Source organism: Neopelma chrysocephalum, unplaced genomic scaffold, assembly GCF_003984885.1.
Source record: "Neopelma chrysocephalum unplaced genomic scaffold, ASM398488v2 Primary Assembly neopelma1_71, whole genome shotgun sequence".
Taxonomy (NCBI): Eukaryota; Metazoa; Chordata; class Aves; order Passeriformes; family Pipridae; genus Neopelma; species Neopelma chrysocephalum.
This window is the reverse complement of record NW_020897731.1, coordinates 644704-669492: the sequence shown is the minus strand read 5'-3', so window position 1 is coordinate 669492 and position 24789 is coordinate 644704. Positions and strand designations below refer to the sequence as shown.

At 38.1% G+C, this 24789-nt stretch overlaps 1 protein-coding gene across 1 annotated transcript in view; it reads right to left on the bottom strand.

The window, feature by feature from the left end:
* Positions 1–796: 796 nt before the first annotated feature.
* HGFAC (HGF activator) overlaps positions 797–24789 on the bottom strand; it is a 42051-nt gene continuing 18058 nt past the window's right edge. Inside the window, exons 8-14 of the mRNA XM_027686771.1 lie at positions 13490–13664; positions 11164–11249; positions 9639–9879; positions 7061–7200; positions 4872–5012; positions 3711–3859; positions 797–1254 (exon numbers count right to left, since the gene is read on the bottom strand). Of these exons, the coding sequence (XP_027542572.1) occupies positions 1084–1254; positions 3711–3859; positions 4872–5012; positions 7061–7200; positions 9639–9879; positions 11164–11249; positions 13490–13664 (1103 nt within the window). The 3' untranslated portion in view covers positions 797–1083. The remainder of the gene's footprint in view (positions 1255–3710; positions 3860–4871; positions 5013–7060; positions 7201–9638; positions 9880–11163; positions 11250–13489; positions 13665–24789) is intronic.

Genomic DNA, 24789 nt, shown 5'->3' with positions numbered 1-24789 from the left:
TAAAAAAAAAAAAATAGGCAGTTGGAATTTTCCGTTCTTTGTCAGATTTTGTTGTTGTTGAATAATTTTCTTTTTTTGCTAACACAGCTGAGTCCATGGCCTCTAAACAGGTATATATTTTAATAATTTCGTTGATTGTTCCCATAACAGTTCCACAGACCATGACAGCAAGGCCTGTGGTTTATGATATTACCAAATCCCCAAGGAAAATTTCAAGCTGCTCCCCCAGCCATCCACTTGAAATATCTGTTAAGAAAAACCTCCTTTCTGAATTATCTAAACAGCTGAACAACTTGTTAGTACAAAATCTAAGACATCTTCAAAACACTGTCAAATCAGGCACGGCCTAAATCAGGTGCTCCAAATTCCAACATTTTTCAGCAAAAAACATTGAGCTCCCAGGAGGGGAGCTGAAAAATTGCACGCCAGATTCGGCAGAGCTCTGAGGCACATTCTCGATTTTATGTCAGTGAAACATAGTAATATGTTAATACAAAAATATGCTTACATGTTTGGTTGAAACAAAAACTAAACCCTCTGGGTTTTTTCCCCAGAAGTGGTTTGTTGCAGTTAGCTGAGGAGCAGCTTTACCTACATTATTCTATAGGTGTCTGTTGACCTGAACTTCAAGAGATGACTTCTGAGGGAGAGGGAATCTCATTTTTGGTGCTCCTCCTGTTTATTTCTCTATCTCATCTGAGAATACAAGTACAATGTTGTTATGGGTTGGTTTGGGGGGTGACAGCTCCACCAGAAACTGCATAAACACATCAGATCACTTTTTATGTAATCCACCAGGCAGACGGAGAGTTGTAGATTTTTGTGCACCGTCTCAACATTTTTGGTTTTTTTTTTATTAAGACAAATAAAGACAGTCATGTATGTTGAGCAACCCACAGCCCCAGAATTCTAGATCAAGGTTGCTGACATCAGATGGAGCAGGCCTACTTTAGTGGTCTGGCTTGGAATTGCTATGAATTACCATGACAGTTTTCATACCAGCTTATAATAAAATACTTATGCCAGTTTAATGAAACCAGAAGACTCCTGAACCCTGCTTCAAATGTTAGCATATTTAACTGTTCAACTAGTTTTTCGGGGGGCTATTTTCTCATTAATCCAGTTTACGTAGTTTGTCACTCGTGTATATACTCCAGGTTTGTTGACTCTGCCACAGCCATCTCCCCAGCTGATAACTCCATAGAGGTAAGAGATTTCATTTTCCTCACAGGCCAGAGGTCCGCCAGAATCTCCCTGTATTAAAAGTAAACAAAGATTATCTAATTTGATAGAAAGCAGTCAGAAAAAGATCAGTTTGGGAAAGTCCTAAATTAGGAATGTTTGCATGTGAAGTTTAAACTAAAAAAAAAAAAAAGGAAGCATCAGTGTACTGAAGTTTTGTTATAGAAAGCTTGTTTAGCCATACTCACATCTAATATAATGGATTTTTTTAATTACACTGAACAAAAGTATCAGATTTTGTTTAAAAATAGAAAATTCTTTTAGATTCAGATACCTTGTGAAAAGCACAGTTGATTGAGATCACTTTCAATGGGATTAAGCAAGCCTTTGAGGATTGGCACTATGCTGTAATATCAGCACTGTATGGATGGGTTACATGGGTCCATTTGGAGAGTTTCGCGATGCAGTTTATTGTAACTGTCAGAGAACATGAGAGTTTTCAAAGAAAGGTGTTGCATATAGACACACTTTTCCATGTGACTGTGGGATGCTGTAATTTTATGTGGCATATGGGGTTTTGGCATCTGTTGAATTTGATGCTACTGAGCATTTACCTTGTCATTAAAACCATAAACTGAAAATCAGCCCAAACTACACTACAGCAAGGATGAATTTGGAACATTTTTACTTATTTTAAAGCTTGCAAACATTCAGGACATGGGTTTTTATTGTTATTATTATTATTACTCTCAGACAGACTTTCTACAGGAATTAAAATGTGAGAAATGAAAAATGTGTACCATTAAATGGTACTGGTGAAAGAGCCACTGCTTTTATTTGAGATGAAGGAGAAATATATTTTTTTCCTATTTCAAAAGAAAATTCCTTGAGAGCAAAATACATAGGAAAATTGTGTTGCCTTTATACTAGGAGATTTCTGTGATAAATGATGGACGTCAAATGAACTCTTGCACCTGAGATCAATTTACTTCTCAGAATCTTGCTTATTTTCCACAATTAGTCTCATTGATTGCAATTTTGGTATCAGTGCACTGATCAAAAAAAATGTTGCAAGAAAATCTTTAAAAAATAATCAAGCAAAACACAATATCTGCTTGGCATTTCTTGATCTTGAAATATTTTTATACAAAACACATGGTTTACAGGTTAATACCCTAAGTGTACATTGAGAAAGCCTGGAAGTCAGCTACATCTGTTGTGACATTAAGAGGTCTACACTATTTCTCCTCAGACCACACTACAAGTCTGACAACAGGGAAAAAAATAATTATTGATTCACTAATAATTATTTCATGTCATGAGCACTGTTCTTCAGCAACATCTGTGACTCTAAATCGCTCTTTCTCAGCCTTTGCAATTCTCTCCAGGTGACCCATCTTTGTGCAGCTCCTTTCTCCTTCCCTCTTTTTTCTTCTTTCTCCTTCTCATTCCTGATCTCTGTTTTTCCAGGACAGGGAGAGAGAATCAGCTGTGATCCTGCCTCTTGTGTTTGCACTTCCTGGGTAAGGCAAGGAAAGCTGAGCAAGCAGGGTAGTTTCCAGGCTATAGTATGAACACTTGCAGATAGTAACTACCATCAGTATTCAGCCTGGAAATCTTGAGCCACTGCTGGCTGCTGCCATTTCAGTCTTGACACCTTTCTTTGGATAGGTTTATGACATGTGTATGGGGCTATAGGGCTTCCAGCACACATTATGCATGATATTTTTTGCTGCACTTAATCTCACTGCCAACCATTAGCTGTGTGCTAATTTTCACAAATTTATGCCAATACAGCATAACCCTCCTCCTTCAAAATGAACTGAGTATAAAATCTGAAGTTTTATGTAAGGAATAATATCTGATCCTTCATTTCAAAAAGTTTCACCTATCACCACAACAATTCTGCATCCTCTGCATTCAGAGTCAAGCTATGACATAATTCAGAGCAGTAAGAGCATGCAGCTGTGTGATTGTTCCTTGAAGGACTGAGGTTACATAACACAGTTTCCAATTGACTGGTGTTCTACACCATTCAATCCCATCCACTGTAGAAACCTCAACTCTTTCCTTCTCCAAACTTCAAGACTGCTCCTCACCTCCTACCCAGGTGTCCTTATTTCCCCTCAGGCAAGAGGCATCAGCTCAGGGAGTTGGCCCCACACAGGTTTGTGCCAGTTGTCCCGCCAGCACATCCCTGCCAGCACATCGCTGCCAGCTGGCCAGCAAACCATTGCCACCACCTGCAGGCTCACCCAGGAGCTAAAGCAACGCATCCAGTGCATTGCCACTGCCTTTTGTGAAGGTAGGAGTAATATAACACCCTGTAGCTCTTCTTAGTTGACATGGAACAGGTTAAAAAAATAAAGGTGGAAGCGAAGAGTGCAGCCACATAAGGTTCTTTTCTTTAGGAACATTTCTTTTCTTTAGGAATACCATAATATCAAAAGTATCAGTTGTAACACTGCAACATTTCTGGCCATAATATACATTTCTATCTTCTACCTAGAGATGACTCATAGCATTACCTGACAAGCATCAGATTTACTATCAAAGTAGCCAGCACAGAACATATTTTCAGTGAGTTCTGTTCCATAAATTTCAGGACTTCTGCACTTCTCCTCAGGAATAAGTGGAACCAGTGATTCTTGCAGGACATCTGAATAACCAGTTATATCTTTAAAGAAATCACAGGGAGGAAAAGAAAGTCATTTTTATAGAATGTCAATAACATGAAAACACAAGGCACAATACAACATATAAACACACAACGCCTCTCAGTAATCGTGTTGTGGATATCTTTAAAAGATAATAATCTTTATAGTGATCTTTCTGATCCTCCAGTCAGACTCTGTGCCATGTTGAGACATTAATCCGCTTCAGATTCTCTCATTTCCCAGAGAATCAGTCCCCTGGCACAGCTGTCCTCTCCCCTTTCCAGATGTGGTAATAAATCATCCATTTATCAAAGGCTCCATTACTTCTTTTTGCCTTTAGAGTACACATTTAGACCAGGACAACATTTGCTCATACTACATTTCTTACCAAAATGAGGCAGCCAACCCCTCAGTCCTTCTCATCTATCTACATATGTCTCTGCATCAAAGCAGCATGATCAAGCCTCATAATCCTGAAATTCCCCATCTAAAAGGATAGGATGGATTTTTCCACCTTTCTCAAGCTGGATGTAAGCACTTCTTAGCCCAAAGTCTATCTGTCCCTCTCCAGTAGATGTTTCCAAAGTTTCTTGATGGTGAAGTTAAAAATCCCCTCCATCACAGACTAGTAAATTGATTGTGTTTGGTTTGCAGTCCTTGATACCTACCTGGAGAAACCAGGGGTAGGATTCACTTGACTAAGGTGCCACGTCATTGGCACCTACAAGCAGCTACCTGCTCCCCTCCCAGGCCACATAGATCTAGTCAGCTCATAGCTCATCTCATCCTAAAATCAGTGCAAACATTTGGTCAAGGGAACTATACTCCAAATTCTAAGGACTATAAAGGAAGTTCAGGATGATTATTTCAGATGTAAGTGCTGTAAACACCTAAAGGCAGCTAAAAAGAATTCACCAGTAGTCCCTTGCAAAATATTTTACCAAAGTCTCAGTTGTATAACATATACTTGAGCATTATGTTTTTATCATCTTTTTTTTTTTTTCTACAGACACCAGCTCTCATTTTACTCACTCTCATGCTTGTGTCCCCATCCAGAAATCTGACATTTCCAATGGTCAGGGAAAACAGTGTTACTCTCCGGCAAGCAGATGGGCTGAACAAACTGGGATTTGACAGCACAACGTTGGCCATTCTTCTTCAGCTTAATCAAAGCTGCAGAACAGAAAAAACAGGAGGAAGAAAGTGACTGTTCCCTTTCTCTAATGGGATTGGCAGCAATGGGTCTCAGATACAAATTTAATTATCCCCTAAGCCTCTCTTAATTAAGATATTTCAATCAAAGACAGACAGACTCATCTCAACAGCACCTGATTTCACAGCAAATTGAAGGCTGAAACATTCAGCTACTCCCCTTGTGGGAATATTTATTTTATGCTGTGCTCACTGAGCACATTTTGCTTCACTGCCTTTGTAGAGAAAGGGGAAGGTAGAAAATACATATGTATCCTCCCACCTTATAGTTAAATAACAGTGACATATCCCCAACTTTCAGCTGAAATAAGTGGGATGTGCAAGTACCCACTGCTTCTGAAAGACTGGCCACTGGCCTAATTCCAATTCCATTTAAAAAATTAATTACACCAAGAGGTCTATTTTATGCTCTGTTATCACTGAGTTCAGCAAAATTCAAGATCTTGAAAATAAAGGAATAAAAACCCAACATATTTCAAAGCCAAGCTTCCGAAAAATCCTTATTAACCCCTTAAGGGGCTGAAAACAGTGTAAATATGAAGCTGTGCAGCATCATGAGATTGATACTGAAAGATTTTTAAATCCTGTAGCAGGTTCCCCTGTAGCAAATCTCTTTCATTTGGAGCAGCATAGGGAGCTTTGTATTTGGTGGAACAAGGGCAGCATGTTGGTTTGGCCACACCACTCAAAGAGAACAGAGCTGAGGTAACGCGGACACACCTATTAAACCTTCCCATCACACCTTTTGGAAGCTCAAGGTTTTGTGAGCACATCTGTGGAAAGCAAGTGATCCCACTGGATAGTCTTATTTCTCTACCAATTACAATTGTTGGCCTTGGTGGACGAGTATCTCACAGGTTGAGAAGCCCACACAAACCTTGCTCCAATACTCAGCAGCTTGTTTGTCCTCGCCTTCCTGCTCTTCCACGCTAACTCTGCCTGTTTCTGAATCCCCCAAACTTCCTAGCAAACACCCATGTGGTAGTTTGTTTCTCTTAGAAAAGGAAACAACTCTTCTGCCGCATCAGTAGAAATCACCAACTGAACAGACCACAACCTCACATCTTTCCCCTCAGTTTCTGCCTGTTTGTTTGTTTTTGCAATTGGGCTCGTCTTAGGCACTCCATGTTCAGCTCCCCCTCAATTTGGACATTGCTCGTGAGGCATGCCAAATTTCAGAGGCTATGAAGTGGTTTACATATGAAATGGTTTACACCAGGATATTTCAGAGCAAAGTAATGCCTCAAATCTAGTTCATCTGCTACACTGTGACAGAGCTCCCACCAACACAGAATCTGAATGCTTTTTGCATTCAGAAAATATTTGCCATCTGGGTGCAAAAAAGCCAGTACATGCCTGACCTAAAATATTCCTAATGTCAAGCTATTAAAGTCTCACAGACAAAGTGCTCATACAGCTTGATACCCTGGGGTGATGTGCCACCTTTCACAAGAGCAGATCAGAAAATAAGGAGTGAGTTGCTGTTCCATTGTCATTCTGACTAATATTATAAGGTCAATCAGAAGGGCATTTAACTTCTGACTGATAAGACAGCCAATTTTTAAACCTATCTCAGTGTAAAAAATGATTCTTAGTAAAACAGATTTTCAGAGCAGATGGGGTTATTATATTCATCTAGTCAGATCCTTTATACAATACAGACAATAGAATTTTACTAAGTAATTCCTGCATCAAGCCCACAGTTTCTGGTTCAGTTGAAAAAATGCCTAATCTCACAAAGACTTGAAGTGATGATGAATCTGCCACACACCTAGGTAAATTGCTCCAAAGGCTAATTATCATAATTATTTTAAATTTGCAATTTATTTTTCATCTGAATTTGTCTAGCTTTCAGATGCTGTTATAACTCTGGTAGAACTAAGAACCTCTGGAATCAAAAGCCTCTCCTAGTATCTATGATTTTTTCACTAGGAAGGCGGTTTTAACACACCAACTAAACTTGAAACTGAGTATACAGAAAATAAAACTGTAGGAACAAAAATACTCACCAATATCATGTTCAGTAGGGTTGAACACGGAATACTCAGGATGCAAGATATATTTCTCTATTTCAAATGTCTGTGTTACATCAGTCGTTTTGTTAAATATTTGCTGACCCAGAACTACTCTAATAGTGGATTTTAGGGGGCTGTAATACAAAAGAGAGAACAAGCAGTTCTGTGATTGACAGGACAAATGCAGGCAATTTTCCAATGGCTATGTATCCTATGAACTGGTATAACCTCAGCCTTCCACCACGTCCATTATTTACCCTTTCCTAATGCCTTGACCTGTTTCCCAGGCTTCCTGCCTACTGAGAGCAATGAAAAATATAACTAATATTACAGTGAGACTCAGGCTTTGTGGGTCCTGATTAGCCTCATGAAAGGCTTCTGCTTCTTGACAGAAGGGAAAGGCAAGCACAAGCACTGCTGCCCAGCTGCTGTCTGGCTAACAAGCATCTTTGGGGGCTGCAAACACTTCTTGTTCTAGAAACTTAACTGAGTCAACTTCAACCAGACTGTGCCAGTGAGTACAAAAATTACAGAGAAAGAAATGAGGGATCAAAATATGAGTCAGTGGTGGGTATCTCATTTCTCTGGGAAACCAGTCTCCTGAAAAATTAACAGTCATGGGCCAAGATTTGAAAGGTGCTGGCACATTCGCAACTCGAGAACATCTGGGCAGCCTCCACCTAAAAGATATCACCATTTCTGCTCTGAGATTAGATTGATCTATGTTAAATCTGTTGTCCAGAATCAAAGGCCACCTGGTGAAGGAAAGTTCCAACAGTACATGAATCTAATGGCAAACACCATAACCAGAGGAGAACACAGTTTTTGCAATTCACATCATCTTTTTCAACTATCATTTTTTTACTTTAAAAAGACCATAGTCCTCTCGTATCCAGTGTCCTAGGACAGAAAACTGATAAGGACCAGTAAGTACAGCACTTGGGAAGTAAGGGACATTTGGGAATAATCAGGAAATTGGGGAAAGCAATACATTCTCTATCTTTGAAAGCAACAGAATTCACATTTCACTCATTTTAAAACCAATTCAATCTTCATCTGCATAATTCTACAATGAATTTAGTTAGCAAGAGTCTTCAACATTGCAGCTCTCACATGTTTTGTTATCCAGAGCAGTAGAAGATATCTGCTGTCACACATCATGCATGGATGCAGAGTGGTTAACATCATTGCAGTTTCCCTGCAGTCATGGACTTGAGGAAAGAGATTCTGGCTCATTGCAATGCAGAGAGCCAGCATTCAGCCAGCCCTTCAACAAGAACTATGCTTAAGGTTAATAAAGGAAAATGCAATGTTTATTTTATACATGAGGTATGAAGAATACAAGAGGACAATAAAATGTTTTTTGATCAATATGCAAGGCCATGATTTTCTCAGTGTTGTTGCAGTGGTAAACCAATCTCCTTGCAAATCAAATTTTGGGCCTGTAAGACAGAGTGGAAGTTCACATAGATTTTAGAAGCACTGAATGGTTCTACTATGATTTACAAATGGCTCATTCAGGAAAAGAAATAAAACAGGAGGGGTTACAGAAAAGGGAAAACAAAGAAATAATTGAGCTGCGCAGGTATCTATTGTCGCCTAGTGGAAAACAGTTGGAATTGTGACTACCAGAGGTACTAAACAAACAAAAGAGAACAAATTACAATGCAGTAATTATGGAAAATCTTTATGTACCAAACCAGCAGCTGGAAGTGGGTGGAAATGTCCTGAATAGCTGCCAAAGTTAGTAGCTATTTCACAACATTTGAAAAACAAATGCATTGTGGCTTAAGTTCCAAATGCTTCAGTACAGCATTCACAGTGGTATTATTAGCTCTACAAGCTATCAGTGTATGTATTCTGGCACAAGGTTTCTGTTTCTCTTGGCTTCTTTACTATGCAAAGGAACAATAGGTATGAAATGATGTAATATTTTTCCCTTCAATGTGATCAAACTGAAATCAGGGAAAGTGTTCAACATTTGTAGACCATTAAGTATTTACAATAAAGTAAGAACATCCTATAGTCAATATTTTCTCCAGTGTCCCACAGGAGAAAAAAAAAAACATCTCTTTAGAAAATCAGCCTCAAAAGTTTAGTTCTTCCCTGTGGCTTTTTGTAAAGCTCAGCCCATTTTATTTGTGTCAACCAACAGTAATTTATTGTCTCCAATAAATCATTGCTTGGCTGTTTCAGCCTTTTTGAACAAAACACAGCAGTGAGCATAGTTGCCTCTGTTATATCTCAAAATAGCCATAAATATTTGAACAGGTAACTAAGAAGAAGCAAAATACTTCTACCCCCCTGCAGATTCTTGCACGTGCAAACTCCCATTCTATGTCCTACTTCACCCTACCTTTTCCTTTAGTCAGTTCATTTAGCTTCTTTGAGACTCCTTAAGGAACAAGATTATGAGATTACAGAACTCCAAGCTATTTTTTAGCTCATGAACAGCATTCAAATTGCCAGAAATTCCTTTTGAATTGGTCTTTTATAATCTCATCTTCTTTCTTACTTGTTTCAGTTCAGGTTTGTTGTGAGGACCCACTGTCACGTTAAGGGGTCAGTTTACCTGTTAGCAAAGCAGTGTGCTGCTGACACAACCCAACAAGTCTGAACCAGGCTTCCACCGCAGAAACTCCCTCCAATATATATAGCTGCTGTCCAGGGATGAGATCCAGGCAGAGATGAAGATCCCCCAACAATCCTAGGTCTCACAAAACTTCTTTTTTTATGTCTTCTCCCACATGGTCTTCTGGTAACTGCGTAAGTACCTACGTTGTCTGGAACTGGTGGCCTCCTTTCCCTGCTTGCTGAGATAAAAAGGGATATGGCATCAGACTATAAATCCGTGTGATTTCTGAGGACTATAACTTTTATAGATGTTTTTAAAAGAAAGGTTAATTAAAGTATGGAATCACAAAATAGTTCAAGTTGAAAGGGACCTTCAAGGTCATCTTGTTCCAAACTCCCTGCCATGGACAACAACACCTTCCACTAGACCAGATTGCTAAAAGCCCCATCCAACCTGGCCATGGACACTTCCAGGGATGGGGCATCCACAGTTTCTTTGGGAAACCTGTTCTAGTGTCTCGCTAACCTCCCAGTAAAGAATTTCTTCCTAATATTCAATCTAAATCTACCCTCTGTCAGTTTAAAGCCATTACTCCTTGTCCTGTCACTACAGGTCCTTGTAAAAAGTCCCTCTCCAGCTCTCTTGTAGCCCCCTTTAGGTAGTGAAAGGTTCTGTAAGGTCTTCCTGGAGCCTTCTTTTCTCCAGGCTGAACATTATCCTTAAACATTCACATAAAACTAAATTTTATTCAGTTCCTCAGGAGACTTGCAAGACAGAAGGTTATGCCTGTTCACAACACTGGCTACATGTGTACTAGTGTAATTTAAATTCATTTATGAACATTCCCAGACACTGTTTCATTTACCAGTACAAATACAACCTTCCCATTATGCATGACACATCACATCTTCATTTTTTGATTCTGGACTGAGCTTTGACATTGAGATAGCAAGGACCAAGGCATTTGTGTTAATATCATCTACCAAATGCTTCAGAACCATAAAAGAGAAATAAAAGGAACACATTATAAACCAACTTTTCAAATTAAAACTCTCTTCTAAAGGTTGGCTTCAACATTATTAACAGGTAAATATTATTTGAGGGGAAGAGCAGAATTTTTGGAATTAAATACTATGTCTCATACATCTTCAGAATACAGACTTTTCATTGCTCACAGGGGCCCATTCTCTTCTCTGGGCCCATAATTCCCAGAGCAATGACAATTTGTACCAAAGCATCAATCATTTCTGACACTTTGCATGTTCTAGCAGAAAATGTGAGGATATTGGGATTATTGTGACTGAAAACAGTAGTATGACATCACTGCTGATTCAGGACAAAAATCACAGATTTTATCACAACTCCAAAAGATGCAAAAGAAGCCTGTTGTCATTTGATTTACTGCAAACAGTAAAATATTAAACACTCCTGGGTACAGTAGAACATTCAAAGTTATACCACGAAAGCTTGTTGTTGTATCAATAAATTTTCTTCATTCATTCATAACAAGGATTTTACGTACCACAAGTTGGAATGTCACAATACTCCCAAGACAAACTGTTGTTCTTCATGATGTAACACCATGGCTTCTCATCATCATCTGGATTTCTAATTAATTCAAGGGGAGAGAGAATGACAAGCATTAACCACAGTGTTGTTCCAAGCTTCCCAGAGGTTTTCTGCTTTTTCCTCTTGCCCCATACAGAGCACTGACAGGACTCTCAGGTTTTGAGCCATCTGACAAAGTGCTGAAGCACCTGCTAACACCTACAAGGGGAATTCTTCATCTTAAAGCTAACCAAGCCTAAGGTTCTCTAGGACCTGAAATACAGACACATGACTAAACACCTGTAAAACTTGCCTACAAGTATTTGGATGCATGAGCATGTTCACAGGGTTTAACTACAGCCCACACTGAAGTGCTTTAACAGATATGAGCTCAGCTATTTTCAGAATTAAATCCCATGGGAGAGATTCCTTTTTTTAGGTTATTTTTTAAGTGAGGAAATTCCAACACAGGTAGATTCATAGAAAATCCATAACAAGAATAGCTAGCAAAAATGAATTTGCAAAGCTCAGGTTCCCATTCCCTGGAGACTCTGAGGAAATGAAAGACTACCTCAAGAAAAAATTGTATTCCTAAAACGGGGGGGGGGGGGAAGGAGTAAAGGAAACCATTTAGCCCTTTGTTACCGTGGTGTCAAACAGGTTTTGGTTTGATTCCATTAGGATTTTTCTGTGGTACAGTGTGATTGTCTTTATCAGTGCCTTATAGGTTACCAGAAATTTGCCCAGTTTACTTCTTCAAGAGTATAAGGGGACTTTGAAGACCCAAAAAGATCTTTACTAAACCAAGAAAAATGGACAAGGTAATTTAGGGCTCTAGATAAACAGTAATTCTAATTTCAGTTGGATTTATCACAACCACTATCTGTTATTGTAAGATTCTTCAATAATTTTTTTCTTTTTCAATCTGACTGCTCTTCAGAAAAAGATTAGAGCACTTTCAAATTCTCAGAACTGAAGAAGCAACACGGGTTGAGTCATCTTCTGCCAACAATGTTTCTAAATTTGACTATTTGAAGAAGATATCTGCAGGATTATATAGTGGAGCAGAGATATCCCCAGAAATTGTAACAAGCTGACAAAAAAGTGAAAAGCTTTTTTCTCAGCTCTACAGAAGATGAACACATCAGCTCCTACACCATTTTGTTCTTTGCATTTCAAATCCAAAAGTGAATATTGGGCATAAATGATGTAAATCAAAGGGTTCAGGTTTTATCAGAGCATAAAATATGTGCCAGATAAATTTCCATGCTGTGCTGGGACACCATAAATCAAATACCAAAGTGCTTGCATGAAGCAATTTGGGAGGGTTCAAAGGAGGGGGTAGAAATTGCTTATTGTTAGTTTGTGTTAGATAGAGAAGAGCTATTTCAGCATGCATGCATGCTTTTTATCATCAAACAAATTAGGAAGTGCAGCACATTCTGGTTTTCCTGACACACTGGTCTAACTTCTGTGAAAAAAACAAACAAACAGAAAACTAACAAACAAAACTTTATACATCAACCAGTGATTTATGGAGAATCATCCAAAGTTTGCCGGTTTTAGCATTTGCTCATCTCCAGGATGAGAGATGTTCTCTCTAAATTGACCTCATCTAGACCTCAGAAATGGGGGGAACATAAGGTGACTGAGGAGAAGGCACAAATCTATACAGCACAAGATATTTTCAGTATAGCTCAACAGAAAACTTCAGCAGAAATGTAGTTTATCAGTATGTGGTTCAGTCAAAATTGTAACACTGTGAAATCTTATTTGGCAATATCTTTGCTTTGTAAGAAATCCAAGAAATAAATTTGACATCCCATCTCAATATTATTTCAATATAGTGCTTTGATGCTTCATTTTTAAATAATTTTTCTCTTTTGAAAATATTTTTCCTTTATGATATATCTTTCACAAGCAAAGAATAAGAAATTAAATTTAACAATTTCAATTTAGATACTGCATTGCTTTGTCCTTTTGGACAGTCATTAATGAACAATTTCAAAAATTTTGCACTGTGGTCTCATTTGAAAAAATAAACATCCCCCAGAGAAAAAAAAGGACTTGGTATTTCTAACATTATTTTGTGCCTGAGCTTCTCTTGGCAGACCCAGCTATTGATTTAGCCTATTACCTGGTCTTGTCTTCTGTACAGTCCCTCTTGTCAGGCTGCTAAATTCAATCTAGATTTTCTGAGACAGGCAAAACACCTGCTTCCAGATTCCTGGCCTTTCTTCTTTCCACAATACATCCACGTCTTGCTGCACAAATACAGAGCAAACAAGAACTTTCCTCACCTGCAGTAAGGGAACGGCCCCAGGCCAAGCTGTACTGCTTTCCCAATGCTGTCAACGTGAAGCTCTTGGTAAAGCAGGTCTGAATCCCAAGGCAAGCAGCTGTGCCCAGAAATGGTTGTCTTGGCCATACCTCTGTACTCTGTGCCATTGCCAACATAGCACCGATGGCTCGGAACTGGCAGAGAGAGAGACTGGTCAGGAATCAATGCTAACTGCATGTTCAATACTTACTTCACAGCTGTGAGGTCCTAAATGAGAGCCAGCAGGCCCAGTTCTGTAAAGTGCCTTTGATGTTCCACAGGAACTGAATGCATCAAATGAGGATTTTTTAAAAAGTAACCCAAGTTACACATGCACAAATAATTACTCAAGAGGCAGAACAGCAGAAAATTACCTAAAATTTGTACTGTGTATGGAAGATTTCAGTCAGCAATCTGCAGCAAAGTCAGCAATATGAATGGGATTCCTCTGGTCTGATTTTAGACACAACTGAGCTCATCGCTGGGAACTCCCTTTTTAGTCAATTAAGAGAAAAGGGATTGCTAGTGCCATACTGATCCAACCTGTTTGAGGTGACTTTTTTAAGATGTGGTGGATCCCATACACTCCTGTTCACATTGACTGAATTTCCAATGACAATATACAATGCTTAGGGCAACCAGCTCAAATACAGATGTATGTGTTGAAAAGTACTGAAAACAATCCTACCCTGCTAGCAAGTGATTAAAAGGCCTGATTTTTGAAAATACTTATTATGGCCTCATGTGTACCCATATATATATACACTATAGTTGTATATATTACATACATGTAGCTACATAATGCAAACACATCTATTTTGCAAAAATTTAACTAGTAGGTTGAATTTTCTTATTCAAAAGCCATTTCTTTGTCACCTGCATGTAGCTTATTTCTTCAGATAGGTCTAACACATACATATTCTATGACCTATATGCTCAGCTGCCAAGATCTATCAACAGCACATACCAGCATTAGGCTGAAAAACATATGGGGATGCATTTGTATACAAATAACTCCACTGACGAGAAAGCCTACACCTCAAAACACAGCTCAGAGTATCCCAAAGGAAACAGAAAACCATCTAATGCACAAAGAGGATTAATTGTGACCAAGCCTCAGAAGGTTTCTTATCCCAGCCATGTCACTGACTTATCCTTGACATCTGCAAGACTGGCGGAATCTTCTTCTAAACTTACAGGCATACTTACAGATATAACATCATGATATTGCCTGACTGTTGAAAAACACACTGTGAGGATGATCCATCATACTACACAGTGTAGACAGCTATTGCCAAGGATCTGTTTATTCTGACAGAACAAGGTGACACGTGAACCAGGGCCCATAACCAGCACTGAATCCAGTGAATTGCAGCACTGAACTGCTGATGTCAATTAGTCATCAGTGTAGTGACAGACCTCAAAACTACAAGCAAGCACATGGCATAAATTTGGGAGCTGGAAGTCAAGAAGTTTGGTGCAAGAACTTCAGTGCAAGTAAGTATTCAAACACCTAGCAAAATTCACTCTCTAGCTTGGCCTGGCAGACACTTTTGAGATGATGAGACCACAGTTTGTCCCACCGACACCCTGAACCAAATTCCCTTTATTTCAATTACTATGAATAAAACATTAAATCAAACTTATATTTTAACAACCATAATCTAGGAGCTCACAGAAAATAATTTGTTTATCATTTGTATTGCTAGCAATAGTAACCATGTCTTGGCAATCCTGCCACGTATTTTCTGGGCAACTTGCAAGTTACGCTGCTTTGTTTGCCTGAAACGGTGTCATGAAAATACCACCATCGTGCTGTATGCTAAATTCTTTCATATTTCAAGTGCAAAATGCTGTTTTTATTTGTACCCTACTTATTACATTCAGAAACCATTTAGAGTTGACTACATTTATGAGGATGAAACAAGAGATTCTGTTTCAGTGTAAACCAGGGCCACGTTCTGCCATACCAATGGTTTGGACATCTTGCAGATAGTGTTTAAAAGTTGTGCTCATCCTTGTCAGTCTTAAAATCCAATGTATCTCTGTTTCATCAGGTCTGCCAGTCATTGCTAAAGCTGCCAGAATATTTTAACTGGAAGAGTTTGGCTCCTTTTTAAACCATTCCTCACGTTCTCCTTCTGTAACTAAGAAGTTTAGATTTCATCTTGCACTTGTTGACAGCAACAGTAATATCTCTCAAACAGTTTTTTGTTTCTTTTTGGTTTTATAAGGAGTATTTTGGGCACAGACATAACATGACTTAATCTCATGTCTTGTGGAGAAGCTTCTGAGTTAACACAGTTGTTTCATTAGTAGCTTTCCATTGGTCTGTGCTTCACTCCAGCAACCTTTACCTGACTGGTTGGCAGCAACACTCTGGTACCCACAGTGGCTCTCATTAATGGGTTCTTCATTATGTAACTAAGGCCATGAGAAGTATATGCAAAACCCAATACATTTTATCACCTATAATTCAGGACAAACAGTTTTCCAAAAAAAAAATCTCTGCAACCATTGAAGTCATATAGACCTTTTTCCTCTAATTCTCTTTTTTTGAGCTGTTACAGCACTGAAAAAATCTCTTTTTCCCTCTTTGTCAGAAATGGTGTGTAGGTGATCTGCTTTCAGTAGTTCTTAATGGGTTGCTCTGATTGGGAATTGTTCATTCCCAAATCTGTATAGGTTGTACAATGTCTGATAACTCCAAAACATATTTATGTTCTTATGTGTAAGAAAGTAATGGAGGACATAATATGCACTTTTTTCTTCATTCACTTCCCTGTGCTACTGCCAATCACTATGTTAAGAGTAGAAATGGCCTAAACATTCATATTATGAAAGTTTTGATGCAAATGCAGATTCAAGTTACTCCATAATCCTATGCCACTTTCACTATTGTTCGTTTCTTTTGGGGAAAAAAAAATTTAAAACTAGAAATAATTTCCTGTCATGTTTTATTTTTAAAATCCAAGATATTGCAACAGTTCACATAAAACATTCCAATTGTATTAGGGTGGCATATTTTATCAGCATGTCACACCAAGTCTTTGCCTTTTAATTTTTCAATAAAAAGCAGGTTTGGGCCTTAAAATTAACATCAACCTGAAATAGCAGTTATACAACCAGTTCTAATTGCTAACTGCCTGAAAACATTTCACAAACTTTTTATCTCCAGATCTTTTTTCAAGTTCTATAGTTACATACCTGAATATTTTAGGAGTTTGCTTTGGAAGTCTTTCTGCAGCAAGCAATGTATCTTTCAGATTTTCTTTTCCTCAAAACATCTCATCAGCAATTTTCCTAATGTTTTTGAGCTTTGAATGTATTTTCCTTCCAGATACACATAAGCTATTTCATTCTGGTAATAAAAATACATTTTTCCCCTGATAGTCCTAATTCTGGGACAGCAAAGTTTTAAGTAATCCTTTCATTCAGAAATGCTTTGTTTTCTCCCTGACGAACCTGTAATGTTTTTATTAAATACAATGTTAGAATATATATTTTTTTTATTGCTCTATGTAAGCTGAAGACAGGAAGGGAGAGGGGGGAAGAGGAAAAGGATATGCATTTCCTCTCTGCTTACAAATGCCTTTACAAGTGGTCTTCTCCAGTGTCTAAAATATCAATTACCCTAATGGAAGAGTTCTTAGAAAATCATAAACTAAAACAAAACATTGGTGGAATTAAGAGGATATCCTCCATCCAGAGCTTTCCTGGAGCACATTTCCACTCCTGTTGCAGTGTCTCAGGAAGCCCCAGAGCTGGAAGCTTCAAAGGCTGGAGTGCTTTGAGCCTAAGCCCTGCATCACCTGTGCTGGTCTGAGAAAGCACTCCAGCACTCACTAGGTAGCAACTGGTTTGCAAGACAGGGCGCTCATATATCTCCAAAGTCTTCCTAATACGTCTACAAATGTATATTTTCACCTAAACCTGTTTCATTTATTAAAAATCATAGAATCACAGAACATGCTGAGTTGGAAGGGACCCATCAGGATCATCAAGTTCAGCTCCTGGCTTGCACAGGACATGCAAGAATCATACCATGTGCCTGAGAGCATTGTCCAAACACTTCTTGAACTCAGACAGGCTTGGTTCTGTGACTGCTTCCAGTGCTCAACCAACCACCAGATGAAAAACCTTTTCCTGATATCCAACCTAAACCTGCCCTGACTCAGCTTCATGCCATTTCCTCAAGATGAAATGCAATGAACAATAACATTTTATGGCTCTGTATAAGTTTATTGCTTACACAGCCTCAGCACTGCAGGATGGGTTGCTCTTCAAGGCATCCTTTACACAGATAATTTCAAGTTTCCTTTCTGTGTGAGCTCAGCAGATGAGCTCAGATGCTTGCAGAAGGGTCTGTCTTTTCTTGATTCACCTAGAAGTTCCCTGACCTCCTTTCCTGGGCATCTGTGAGATCCCCTCAGAGATGTAAGGTGTGAAAGCCTTTGATTTCAGGGAGCTGCACTTCCCCCATTGCACACACAGCTAACCACTCGTCTAGGCCAGCAATAAGTGTGTGACAGAAAGGAGTCTCCAGTAGACATTGCTCTTACAGGCATCTCATTTCATCAAATATCACACTGAAACACAACACACAGAGACGCACACCCTGCCAGGTATTCTGAAAGTAATAAGGCAAATATTCCCGTGCAAAATGAAACTAACACCATGCAGAGAGCTTTGAAAGACATCTACATTAACTTAGCCCTGCTTCCAAAGGAAGATTTGGTTTATCTTCCAGTGCCACTGAAAATCTCTGTAGATATCTGGGAAGGTGCTCAGGTGGGCACAGACTTCACAGAAGAAAGCAGTTTCCTTTTTTTTTCACTCTTTAATGATAAGAATGTGAAGTCCAATGATTAGAGGCAGAGGGCTGCATGGCAGCAGCCTCAGGACTGGACTGTTCCTGGCTTGAAACAAATTGCTTCCCATTTTCACTCCTGTCTGTGAAAGTGAGAATAACAGCACCCTCTGTAGCTTTCTGAGTTTGAAAATTAAAGATGACATCCCACAAGTGAAGTATAAGGGAAGCTATATATCTGTATAGCTATATTTCTGTATCATTCAGTCATACACTTATAATATTTGCCTAGATTTCAATGTTTCTGTTTGGGCTCATGATTTCATACAATGGCAGATTGCACTGATTTATAACAAGTAATTGATTCCAATAATTGTGCCACTTTCAAGTTTGTTGAATAGCAGTAAAACCTCTAACACTGAAATGAATCCCTGCTGAAACTTTAGCCCGATTATAACACATACAAACAAACTGTCTGAGCCAAAAACTAGGCAGAAAGGTGGAAAAATTGGCATCCTTTTGTAATGAATTAAATCTAATAGAAACTTACCATGTGAAAGACGAATGGATTTAAGACTGGGGAAACAAAGTGATTTACATAGCACAAAAAAATCTCTTTCAGTTACATTCTAACATAAGGATGGGATACTTCATTTACTGAAACTAGACTTATTTTTTAATATATTTCTTCTTCAAAGTATCTTTGTACCTTCAAACTTGCAAATGCTTAGATCAACAGAAGTAAAATTCAAGAGATTTGTTTCCTATAAAAGCTAATGTACAAAGCTACCTTCTGAGTAAATTGAATTCTTTAATATAAAAGTTTAAATCCAGCAATCTATAAACTCTGCCAGTATTTTCTGACAGCTTGGAAAAGTAATATTCTAGATAAGAGAAAGGACTGTCTCTTCCATTTCATTTTTCTATTGATTATCTTCAATTCTAGTACAATAGTTATGATTTACAGAGTCATGAATGCAATCAAATAGGCAGGTATATAGAGCTGAAAGGAGCAATGTATTTAGGAAATAGGTTGTCAAGAGGTAGGGGAAAGAAATTCCAGCAGCAAAAAGCAAAAATTCCAGTGCTATATTACTTCAACAGTGAAACAACCTATTGCACAAACTACCTTACAGGATTTTCAAGAGTATCTGAGTGCCTAATTCATAGTGAAAGTTTTCATTCTATACCTATACCCCTAGGTCCTTATGTGTTTAGAGTATGAGCCAAAATAAGTCACTGGACAGGAATAGAAACAGACTGTACAGTAATTAATGATGGTCAGCAGATGAGCAGTTGCACTGTAGAGGGACAGGAATGAGTGGGGTGGTCTCTGGAGCCCCCGAGGCACCCAGTGTGGGCTGGGAGGAGAAAGCAGGCAATGGGAAAGACAAACAATACAGTAATCCAAGGATGAGCTGAAAACCTGTGAGCCGCTGTACCATGTCTTCCACATCTTTCCTTCAACCACCTTCCTAACTGAGAATTATACAGGAGAACAGATTGTATGGATTAAGAGATGTCAGTCCCCTCACATTGCAAGAGATGTGCCCTCTATAAAACATAAACTGGTACCACTGTCATGTCTCACATAAATAAAAAATAGGATTAAAAACACCCTTATGGCTTTGAATTAACCAGCACTCAGTAACTAATACTGCTGCCAAGTCAGGCATTCGATCACAAGAGTATGGACTCAGCAGCTGCTTCATATTAGCAGCTGCTGATATTAATCATATTAGTTTATACTAGGATTACAACAAAGACTTGTAATCTAAAAAGGTACCTCTGTAAGAGCACAGAGGACACCACAGAAAACCTATTGCCCATCAATATCTGGAAAACGCATTTCTTTGTAAAAATAAAGAAGTCCTCTGTTGATCTCAAACCTACTCCTATTTGGGAATATAGACTCTTTCTTGAAAAATTTTTGCCTCTGCCTTGGGATTTGCCTTATCACTCAATCCTTCCAGAGTTAATCCTTGCTGTATGCTTACTACCAGTATAGCTAATTATCTCCTCTTTACCCCACATTTGCCAAGGTGTCAAATGTAAATGACTAATCCATAACCTCCATGCAAACAGTGCTTCCTTCTTAATTTATGTTTTACTCTGTATTAGCCAAAATGTTTATTATTATCCTAAACCTATAAAGAAAGCTGGGAGATCAGAATAGTCTCGCTGTTATTGCTCACATCTGTCACCTGCATAAATGACACCTTATAGTTGTTTTTTTGCAAAGCCACCGTTATCTCCAGTCTCCTGTTCACCATTCCCTAGATTGGCACTATCTCAGTGCAATGAATCAGAGGTGGGTACTTGGTTGAAAATGCCATGCTCACTTATTTCTTCATCTTCCAATCCCCCCTTCCATTTATCACTGCAGGTGACAGTCTACTATGTAACTTCTTTCTCCATGTAACTCCAGCATTATTTGAATTATTTTGGAATAATTCAAAATTGAATAAAAATCCAACCCACCATTACTACTTCTGTAGTGGAGCCCTGGGCTTTCTCTTCATTATCCTTGCATTATTAATCCATGCCTTCCCCTCATGCATCTTCCCAGGGGACCCATAAAACTTTACCTCTGCAAATAAAATGGTCACCTCTCCAAGCTATATTCAGCCATAACTATGCTTTTTTATCTGCTGTTCCATAACAACTTTATTCTTTTTCAGCCTAGTTTTATTACTAATCCCAGTTCTTCAGACATGCAAGCAACAAGCATCATTTCAGCCCCACTTAGAAATCCTCTTCAGGTCTTAGTCACAGACGTACTAGTCCAAGTTCAGTGGAGAACTGGCTGACTGGATGAAGACTCACTTACCATTGTGAGCCAACAGACCTCATACTTCACCCTATTTCTTTTTTTTTGTCTCTTGTGATCCTAGAAAATAAAAAGTTAAACACTAGTCCAAAAACATTCTAGCAGATGGTAAGTATAAACCAAAAATTAAGATGCATTATCTTCTGTCTTTTTCAGAAGAAAAAAGTTTTAAAACTTTCCTTCCAGCCTCCAGAGCTGAATTTACTTTACTAAAATACCTTTTTTAGTAGAAAACTGCAAACACCCTATTTCAGTAAAAGAACCACTGAAAAGGTGGGTTTGCTGTCATTTTTACTAATTCTATTACCTTATACTCCCCCAGTTTAACCCCCAAAGATGTGGCCAAGAAGGTTTTTTTCCTGTATGTAATTATATACTCAGCTATTCTGTCATCTTCTTTTTCTAAGAATCTTCAACCTACATCTGACATATACCACATCTCCTTACATAACCATAAGCCTTCCACAATTAGCATTCCAACTCATACTTTCTTTAAAGCTATGGTGCCACTCTAATTCCAGTACCCATAGCCTAAGTTGGGGGGGGGAGGGGAGAAACAAAACCAAATACTAGAATACATAAAGAGGTTTCAAAAATACCTTCATTAACTTCACAGTTCATCATGACCAAAATACTATCAAACCAGTGTTGCTACCTAAACGTTAATCCAAAGAAAACTCAAAATGTATAATCTTCCATGCAGTCCTCCCAATACTCTCAAAACTACTGTAACCCACAACCACAGTGACACAAATCCAAGCAGGCTTTCCATGTGAGACAGGCTTTCTATGTGCTGCTTTCTACTTCTTCATTAGTTTAATCATGAAAAGCACCAAAATCTGCCTCTTAGCACATGGCTACCTTATTTTCACAAATAGTTCCACAAGAACATGCTCAGAACTATTGCTGAGTCCTGATACAACAAATGAGCCATAATTAAACCCCAGATAGCCATCAAGAACAATGTACCACCCAATGATTAAGGTAATCCTACACCATAAAAAACCAGTTGAAAGCTGGCACACCATTGAAATATGTAGTATTAAACCCCACATATCTGTACCAGCTATCCCTCTGATAAACAGTAACACAACACAGCCACTCGAAGACACTAAAAGTTTCAGGAAAAGACTTGACAGCTAAGTAAACAGAATAAAGATATCCCACTAACATATACTCCAATAAAACAAGAATAAATTTAAAATACAAATAAGTACCCCAAATTTACTGAAAACCCACACCCCAAAAAAGCAGTAACAAAGAAATTGTAAGGAGAAGAAAGTGATTTTACATGGAAATTGGGCAAAATATATATTAATTTCCACTCACATATCAACTGAGGCAAATAGTGTGAATGTAAAACAAAAAGAACCAGTCCCTTGAAAAAAAGTTCTACATCTTCTTCCTTTACCCTTCAACTCCCTTTAATTTCTCCATAAATCTTATTATAATGAGTTATCTGTCCTCTGGCCAAATAACTCATCCTCTTTCTTTAGCTGTGTGTCCCTCTGTGTTCGCCCAACATCTCCACTATGGCTCCCATCTGTTCAAAGAAACATAAAATGTCAAAGTAATTTTAAAATTACATGTTTATAACTGTTTGTCATCAGTTATCACCTCCAATGAAGTTAAATAATCTGAAGTTAAATATCTCCCATAAAAAATCCCTCTTCACTCCCTGTAACAACTTGGGCCAAACATAAAACATCCCGCTCACAACGTCCTCAGGTTTCACTGCTTGTTCACATTTAACACTGCCAAAGTGGCTGGGCTTGGGCCCTTTTTATTACTTTCTCTGTACAATGAGACAACCATTGCTACTCATGGTTGGATAGTTAATTCTGCCTCTTCACCTAGAGACTGGATTCAGAGCTCTCTCAATAAGAGCTCTGTTTTCAGAGAGAATGAAGCTACTCTTTCAATACAAAATCCTTATTTCTGAAAATAGGTGCATATTTAAGAGCAATTATTATGAATTAAACTTAATTAACCATGGATCCCTGAAAAATTTTAAACAGCATCTGTCTGGGGAGAGATTTGTTGAAGATGTATCTAATTTCTTTTGAAATTAAACTTTGCTGATGCATATAAACTGTCTCACAACATTTTTTTAAATGGTAGTTCTTTGTTTAGTACCGAAAGTTTCTTCTTTAAGGGCAAGAAAATAATGTATTACCACAAAAAATAGAAATCTATATTAGAAACTGTCTTTTGTATATCAATCTCCTTTGTCATGGATATCTCCTATGTTACTTATATCATCTCCCATATTTTTAAGTCAGATCATCCTTTTCAGGTAGCTGCATGGTCATTTAGAATAATGGCTTGGCAATATATATACACATATATACACTTACATATATATATATATACACACACATATATAGATACACACACATATATATAATGATTGTTTGCAAGAAAATTTTAAGATCAGTGAAAAGATAATTTTTAGTGCTGACAGGGACCCTGTAGTCCAAAAAGAAGTAATGGACAGATAAATAAGTATCTTTAAAATCACAAAAGTTATGATTATTCCATTACTCACTGTTCAAAAGGGAAGAATGAAATTACCAGGCAGTAGGTTTTTAGTTAACAATAGAAAATACTGCTTCTCATCACATCTATTTAAATTCTGGAACTTCTTGACATGGCATGCTGTGAAAGGGAAAAGCATAAAGGAGTTCTAAAGAGTTTAGACAAATTCATGGAAAACAGGTAAAAGTCTATCAGTTATGATGGTCCAAGCATGTGCTAAGAAAATCCTCAACTGGGAGAAGTATTTCTCAGTTGTTTCCTGCTACTTTCTTTACTCCTCTGTCTACTTTGACAGTGTTTGAGTTACAGTAGTACTTAGGCTTTTGATCTGCCTCAGGATGGTACATTGTTCATTAATATTTGTGAGTATAATGTTAAGATAAATCGGCTGTTTTTCCAGTTGATTTCCATATCAAGATTGGTTATTCTTTGTATAAGTTGAGGGCAGAGGACATCAGAGAGACCTCAAACACATCACAGTTCAATAACAGACTGGGAGACTTACTGTTTATTAAATTGATTGATTTCTTCTTTTTTAAATAAAAATAAAATAAAATCAGACATTTTAGCATCACACCTTGGGCTTAAGGTTGCCTCTATAACTGAATAATTCAGATTAAAGTACATTTAGGAGACACTGTAACTTTCTCTGAACCAAGCACTATAAATACAAGCTATTCAGACTAAAGGGTAACTTCACAATTGCATCCTGTTAAACAAGGAAAACTATAGAAGAGAGTAAGAAGGAGACAAAGAAAAAAAGCCAACTGTGCTCACAGCATCAAATTGAAGGGTTAAACAAAAACTTAATGCAACACATATTTAAAAATCAGTTTTGTGTGCTCTGAGATTAGTGCTCCTAGTGCTTTCACTGGAATGCCATTGCCCTAGTGTGATGATACCACCAGGTCTAGAGACCCGAGCACTAATTCATTTGCGTGAATTTAGAATGACTAAATCCTGGCAAAGAGGGTTTTTTTCATTTTTTTAAACTTGTTTCCAAGGCCCTGACACATAAACACACTCCTTCAGTTCCCATATTATGTGGGAGTGTTAGGCAGCTGAACACAGATGGATTGTAAGCATCCAAAGCCATTTGTTT